At 44.6% G+C, this 7,453-nt stretch overlaps 1 protein-coding gene across 1 annotated transcript; it reads left to right on the forward strand.

Moving 5' to 3' along the window:
* Positions 1-2,693: 2,693 nt before the first annotated feature.
* Positions 2,694-6,696, forward strand: LOC115105665 (protein CWC15 homolog). The gene is made up of 7 exons (XM_029627944.2): positions 2,694-2,801; positions 3,375-3,516; positions 3,685-3,797; positions 4,011-4,102; positions 4,212-4,322; positions 6,024-6,166; positions 6,245-6,696. The coding sequence occupies exons 2-7, from the start codon at positions 3,386-3,388 to the stop codon at positions 6,372-6,374; spliced, it is 720 nt and encodes a 239-aa protein (XP_029483804.1). The 5' UTR covers positions 2,694-2,801; positions 3,375-3,385; the 3' UTR covers positions 6,375-6,696.
* Positions 6,697-7,453: the final 757 nt, after the last annotated feature.

Raw genomic sequence — 7,453 nt, forward strand, 5'->3', positions numbered from 1 at the left:
TGCAAACTTGATGATTGAATTGGAGGAGTGCGTGGCCACGCAGTCATGGGTGAACAGGAAGTACAGGAGGGGGCTGAGCACGCACCCTTGTGGGGCCCTGTGTTGAGGATCATCGAAGTGGAGGTGTTGTTTCCTACCTTCACCCCCTGGTGGTGGCATCAGGAAGTCCAGGACCCAGTTACACAGGGAAGGGTTCAGACCCAGGGTCCTGAGCTTAATGATGAGCTTGGGGGGCAATATGGTGTTGAATGCTGAGCTATAGTCAATGAACAGCATTCTTACATAGGTATTCCTCTTGTCCAGATGGGATAGGGCAGTGTGATGGCGATTGCATCATCTGTGGATCTATTGGGGCGGTAAGCAAATTGAAGTGGGTCTAGGGTGTCAGGTAAGGTGGAGGTGATATGATCCTTAACTAGCCTCTCAAAGCACTTTATGATGACAGAAGTGCTAAGTGATAGTAATTTAGTTCAGTTACCTTTGCTTTCTTGGGTATAGGAACAATGGTGGACATCTTGAAGCAAGTGGGGACAGCAGACTGGGGATAGGGAGAGATTGAATAGGTCCGTAAACACTCCAGCCAGCTGGTCTGCGCATACTCTAAGGACGCGCCCAGGAATGGTGTCTGGGCTGGCAGCTTTGCGAGGGTTAACACGCTTAAATGTCTTACGTCGTCAACGGAGAAGGAGAGTCCACAGCCCTTGGTAGCGGGCTGCATCGGTGGCACTGTGTTATCCTCAAAGCAGGCAAAGAACGTGTTTAGCTTGTCCGGAAGCAAGACATTGATGTCCGGAATGTGGCTGGTTTTCCCTTTGTAGTCCGTGATTGTCTGTAGACCCTGCCACATACGTCTCATGTCTGAACCGTTGAATTGCGACTCCACTTTGTCTCTGTACTGACGTTTTGCCTGTTTGATTTTCTTACGGAGGGAATAACTACACTGTTTGTTTTCGGCCATATTCCCAGTCACCTTGCCATGGTTAAATGCGGTGGTTCGTGTATTCAGTTTTGCGCGAATGCTTCCATCTATCCACAGCTTCTGGTTTGGGTAGGTTTTAATAGTCACAGTGGTTACAACATCTCCTATACACTTCCTGATGAACTTGGTCACCGTATCTGTGTATTCGTCTATGTTATTCTCAGAGGCTACCCGGAACATATCCCAATCCGCGTGATCAAAACAATCTTGAAGCATGGATTCCAATTGGTCAGACCAGCGTTGAATAGACCTTAGGACAGGTACTTCCTGTTTGAGTTTCTGCCTATAGGAAGGTAGGAGCAAAATGGAGTCGTGATAAGATTTGCTGAATGGAGGGCGGGGGAGGGCCTTGAAGGCATTTTGAAAAGTTTAGTAGCAGTGGTCCAATGTTTTCCCAGCGCGAGTACTACAGTCAATGTGTTGGTAGAACTTCGGTAGCATTTTCCCAAAATTGGCTTTGTTAAAATCCCCAGCTACAATAAATGTGGCCTCAGGACATGTGGTTTCCAGTTTGCATAAAGTCCAGTGTAGTTCTTTGACGGCCATCGTGGTATCGGCTTCCCTCTGGTGGTAATACGGTCGGCAATTGATTGTGAGGTATTCTAGGTATCTGTACGTTATCACAATCACACCATGAGTAGTTAATCATGAAACATACACCCCCGAATTTCTTCTTCCCGGAGAGGTCTTTATTCCTGTCTGCACGATGTACTGAGAACCCAGATGGCTGTATGAACAGGGACAGTATGTATGAACGGGGATGTGAACATTAGCGAGTAATATACTCGGAAGTGGTGGATGGTGTGCACTTTTCCTGAGTCGGACTAGAAATCCACTCCGAATACCTCTTCTCCGCTGGCTGTGTTTTGGAGCTGCCTCTGGAATAAGTTCAATTGCCCTGGGGGCTACGAACAAATGATCAAATTTGGGAAATAGTATTCGCTGGTGAGTTAACGCTGGTGAGTTACCGCTGCTCTGATATCCAAAAGTTATTTCCTGTATGTATTACACAAAACATTTTCTGGCCTAATAATGTAAGAATAACAAACCAAAAAAACTAAATACTGCAAAGTTGCTTAGGCGCTAGAAGCAGAGCTGCCATATCTGTCAGTGACATCTTACTATTTTAAGTGTTTCTAAAATCCCCTATAGGAAAAATGAATGGTGGAAAAACGATTGGAACCATTTCCCTATTTGACCGCTAGGTGTTATGGGTATTATGACTTATACTGTGGTACTCTATACTGGCAACCATCTCATTCAGATTGCACCTCGGTTAAAAAAATGCAGAGTTAAAAACGTTCAACAACTGGGACCTCAGAAATCTCTGACTTCCGACTTAAGTGCATTCAAGATAACTGGGGAACTCAAAAAAATATATACAAAAAAGCTCAGATCTAACTCGGAATTCGAAGTTGGAAACTCAGGCATCTTTCTACAGCTCCAACTTTCCGACTTGAAGATAACCGACATCATGATTTGACCTCGTTTTTTGTTCCCAGTTTCTTGAAAGCACAAAAAGCAAAATACGGACAGTTTGTAGAATGGTAAAAGTGCTTCTGTGAGACGTCACACACTCAAGAAGGCTCACCAATCACCCGACGTAAGTCATTAATGTTAATGCCTTTGGCTCCGGGTATCCTACGAAAGAACATTTCGCACACGGGCGTAACGTCACGTTTCAACCCGTCCAGTTGGTGGCGGCAATAAACCTTTTGGGGTTGTAGTCCGCCATAAACCCCACAGAAGAAGAAGGACGACGACGTGACGTCACTGTTTACATCTAAAGGCCCTTTCTCTTCCTCATAGTGTGAGGAAAAAGGTACATTTCCTCGACATTATTCCATATTAGCTTGTTAGCTAGTTGATTTTATTTTTTAAAATAGAAATATAGTTTATTATTTTAGTAAACTTGTAGCTTTGGTTACTGTATGACTGTTATTTTTCTCGCTGAAAAGATAGTAAAGCTAACGTTAGCTGGCAGCCAGCTTGCTAGCTAACAACCCCGGTACACATAAATTACTACCTAGCGTAGACGAGTGTGCTGGTGTTTGCACAGCAATAATCAATACCACGTTTGTACTAAAATCCATGCAATGCTGAAATCTTTACTAACTAGCTGCGTCGGCTGGTTAGCTAGCCATATAACTAGCTAGCCTAGATGTCTGTTTATTTAAGTTCAGTACTACTAGCTAGCTAACGTATCTCAGACGTCCACCGTTTGATTGTTTCATCATGGCGAGTTAGCTAACTAAATACGTTTTGAGTTATGTTAACGTGACATAAAAAAAACGTTGTCACGTGATTTGATGTGTTAATGGCAGATTAGCTATGTATGTGTTGCCCTTTATGTTCTCGCTAGCTAGCTATATTTCCTTGGGTTTCCTATTTTTAGAGCTACCAAAAATGACAACAGCCGCGAGACCAACGTTTGAGCCAGCGAGAGGAGGGAGAGGGAAGGGAGAGGGCGATCTCAGTGCCTTGTCCAAACAGTACTCAAGCCGAGATCTGCCTGGTCACACAAAGATCAAATACAGGTGAGTGACACAAGTAACAAAACCTATTCTTGTTGTGTTTTGACATCTTGGCATCAGTCTTTCCCCATACCATATGGCCCATTGCTGCACTGCACCAGTAGTTGGGAACAGGTCCCTCTGGTTGAAGGTAGAGTGATGTCTCACTGTGTCCCTGTCTCATCCCCTCAGACAGCCCACCCAGGATGCCCCCGAGGAGGTGCGTGCCCGTGACTTCCGCAGAGAGCTGGAGGAGAGGGAGCGTGTTGCTGTCCGGGAGAAGACCAGAGAGAGGGGACCTAGAGGTGGGTATCCAGGCATACACAAACTCAGACCTGAGGTAAAGATTGACCTGAACGTAAAATATTGTCTTCTGTGTGTAAAAAAAGATCAAGAGGATTTAGCATCTGACATGCCATTATGCCCAAAGGTTCTTTTTTGTTGGCATGAGTCATCTGCAGGGGCTTTCATCTCAAGCAAGTATCATTGAAATTGTGGTTTCTCTTTTTAATTATCAGAACACACCACATCTTCATCCTCGTCCTCAAAGAGGCCCAGACTAGATCAGATTCCTGCTGCCAACCTTGATGCAGACGACCCCCTCACTGACGTAGGTGCCACATGTTCATCCACCTGTCACATTAGTCTGCTTCTTTTTTTCCCTTCTTTTTTGAAAGCTCAGCCGCTAACCTTTTATTGTTTTATGTTTTTGGGTGTAGGATGATGAGGAAGATGATGACTCTGAGGACAGTGATGATGATGACACTGCAGCTCTGCTGGCTGAACTGGAAAAGATCAAGAAGGAGCGGGCTGAGGAGCAGGAACGCAAGGTAAGGCCTCCCATGCAGAGATACGAGTCGCTACAAGATAGTCAATAGCTGCACGGTCACAGTCGTGCCAGTTGAGTCCAGCTAAGTGCAAATGGCTTACTCCGGTTTTGCCGAGTAGTAGAGAATAGGGCTCAATTGACCTGCTAAATTAATGGGTTGTTTTGTTTGAAAAGTATGTGGACACCTGCTAGCCAAACATCTCATTCCAAAATCATGGGCATTAATATGGAGTTGGTCCCCCCTTGCTGCTATGACAGCCTCCACTCTTCTGGGAAGGTTTTCCACTAGATGTTGGGACACTTCTGTGGGGACTTGCTTCCATTCAGCCACAAGAGCATTAGTGAGGTCGGGCACTGATGTTGGGTGATTAGGCCTTGCACTAAGTCGGCGTTCCAAATCATCCCAAAGGTGTTCAATGGAGTTGAGGTCAGGGCCCTGTGCAGGTAGTCAAGTTCTTCCACATCGATCTCGACAAACTATTTCTGTATGGACCTCGCTTTGTGCATCGGGGCATTGTCATGCTGAAACTGGAAAGGGCCTTCCCAAAACTGTTGCCACAAAGTTGGAAGCACAGACTAGTCTAGAATGACATTGTATGCTGTAGCGTTAAGATTTCCCTTCCCTGGAAGTAAGGGGCCTAGCCCGAACCATAAAAAAAAAATTAGCTCCAGACCATTATTCCTCCTCCACCAAATTTTACAGTTGGCACTATGCATTTTGGCAGGTAGCGTTCTCCTGGCATCTGCCAAACCCAGATTCGGCCATCGGACTTCGATGGGGAAGCGTGATTCATCACTGCAGAGAACGCATTTCCACTGCTCCAGAGTCCAATAGCAGCGAGCTTTACACGACTCCAGTCGACACTTGGCATTGCGCATGGTGATCTTAGGCTTGTGTGCGGCTACTCAGCCATGGAAACCCATTTCATGAAGCTCCCGACAAATAGTTTGTGCTGACGTTGCTTCCAGAGGCAGTTTGGTAGTGAGTGTTGCAACAGAGGACAGACTATTTTTATGTGCTACATACTTTAGCACTCACTGATCCCGTTCTGTGAGCTTGTGTGGCCTACCACTTCACGGCTGAGCTGTTGTTGCTCCTAGACATTTTCACTTCACAATAACAGCACTGAGTTGACCAGGGTAGAAATTTGACGGACTGACTTTGACGGTGCCACGTTGAAAGTCACTGAGCTCTTCAGTAAGGTTGTTCTACCGCCAATGTTTGTGTATGGCGATTGCATGGCTGTGTGCTCGATTTTTATACACCTGTCAGGAACAGGTGTGGCTGAAATAGCCAAATCCACTAATTTGAAGGGGTGTCCATATACTTTCGTCATTATAGTGTATAATCCTGGTCAGACATTTTCTGACTTGGATATATACATATGTATTCAACTGTCAAACCCCATCAGAACCCAAAATATAAGATTTGAGTAAATGCCTCAAAACATGCATGAAACTAATGTTGATATATTGGCTGGTCAGTCCTTGCATCTATAGCTCTGTCTATGAATTTCAGAGTAGTTACATATGTTTAAAGGGACAGTCCTGAGTCTACCTTTTTTGTTGATTTTTGAGATGCTTGCAAGCAACTATTTGAGCCTTTTATTAAGGCCTACCAGAAAGTGGCTAAAGTATTGATCTTGGCAACAATGAGAGCTTTGCACCTGGTCCTCTGTCCACGTTTCGTGTCCTGTACCAGGAGCGGGAGCAGAAAGCTGAGGAGGAGAGGATCCGCATGGAGAACATCCTGAGTGGGAATCCTCTGCTCAACCTGGCAGGACAGCAGCAGCAGCAGCAGCAACAGATAGTCCCCACCCCGACTGCCTTCAGCGTCAAGCGGAGGTAAACACACACACACAACTGCCTGGGGCATGGCTGTGGATGAGTTGTTTTATATCCTCTCCTGTCTTTCTCTCTAAGGTGGGACGATGATGTAGTGTTCAAGAATTGTGCAAAGGGAGTGGATGAGGCACGCAGGGAGAAACGCTTCGTCAACGACACTCTGCGCTCCGAGTTCCACAAGAAATTCATGGAGAAATATGTGAAGTAGAACTTAGAACTCTGCTTTGAAGGTGTTTCATTTCACTCGGCTCTGCTCTGTTTCCAGTTCATCACTGACTGATAGGGATTCGTCTGAAATCATTGAAAGAACCTGAAGAATGGAGGGACCCCCATGTACCGAATCCTCTGTATATAAATGAATCTAATGCTTGACATAAACAGATTAACTAATTTTGTTTAGTGTTAACATTTTCTATCCTTGAAATTAATGGTTGCAATTGCGACATCGTCAACTTTGTTATTTTGCTTTTAGCCTTTTTTTTTAAAGCGATGTTAATAAAACAATAAATAAAACCTGTCTGTGAGAGGGCTTTTATGGTTTTGTCATTGCTTTAAGCTTTGTGCCCCAGGAGTTATAATTCTGCAATGGCAAGCTCGACAGCATGCCTTTTCTCTCCTTTTGTTTTGGGGGCTTATTTTGTGGTCATTGAAAGCCTATGTGACACATTACCTTTATGACTCATGCCTTTTAATTGAGATGAGGTTAAACCTTTCTGCAAAGGATGTTTATTTTAACTGAAGTGAAGTGTTGGTTAAACTTACGGTCAGCTGCAACCCACCCCGACTGACTGCCTTCAAGAGGTTCACACACACTGGTGAATGTCCTCAGAATTAGAGGGGAGATATTGTAACTATTTAACGGACAATGGAAGTTAAGTAAAACTAATGCGATGGCCAAAAGCCGAAACACTGGTTTTACTTGTAATGTTTTAACTTCCATTGTCCTCCAATAGTTGCTGAATCTCCCCTTTAGTTTGCTCTTCAGTTCATGCACCTTGGTTGGAGAGCGAGGTTGTGGCAGTGCTCCCTTTCCTTTGGTGAATGAGTCCAGCCATATTCTTCATAACGCATCACTACTCAGTGTGGCAGAGAAATGTGGAAAGATTAGTAAGTATTTGTATTTCGTCTGCTTTGATGTGCTAAGCTGTTCCCACTGAATGTCTTCTCTCGTTTGAATTTAACCTTGCAAGATGTTGTTTTCCTCATGGTGATAAAGGCAAAAATTTAGCTCTGCAGATGTGCTTGACATTCATTTTGAGATGGTGTGATTGTATGTTGCAATAGACA

This window comes from Oncorhynchus nerka, linkage group LG22, assembly GCF_034236695.1.
Source record: "Oncorhynchus nerka isolate Pitt River linkage group LG22, Oner_Uvic_2.0, whole genome shotgun sequence".
In the NCBI taxonomy this organism is placed as follows: Eukaryota; Metazoa; Chordata; class Actinopteri; order Salmoniformes; family Salmonidae; genus Oncorhynchus; species Oncorhynchus nerka.

Excerpts from the sequence above, each read along its gene's own strand:
- LOC115105665 (XM_029627944.2), top strand. The coding sequence starts at position 3,386 with ATGACAACAGCCGCGAGACCAACGTTTGAGCCAGCGAGAGGAGGGAGA. Across the intron at positions 3,798-4,010 it reads CAGAGAGAGGGGACCTAGAG|AACACACCACATCTTCATCC; the intron begins GTGGGTATCCAG and ends TTTAATTATCAG. Across the intron at positions 6,167-6,244 it reads GCCTTCAGCGTCAAGCGGAG|GTGGGACGATGATGTAGTGT; the intron begins GTAAACACACAC and ends TTTCTCTCTAAG.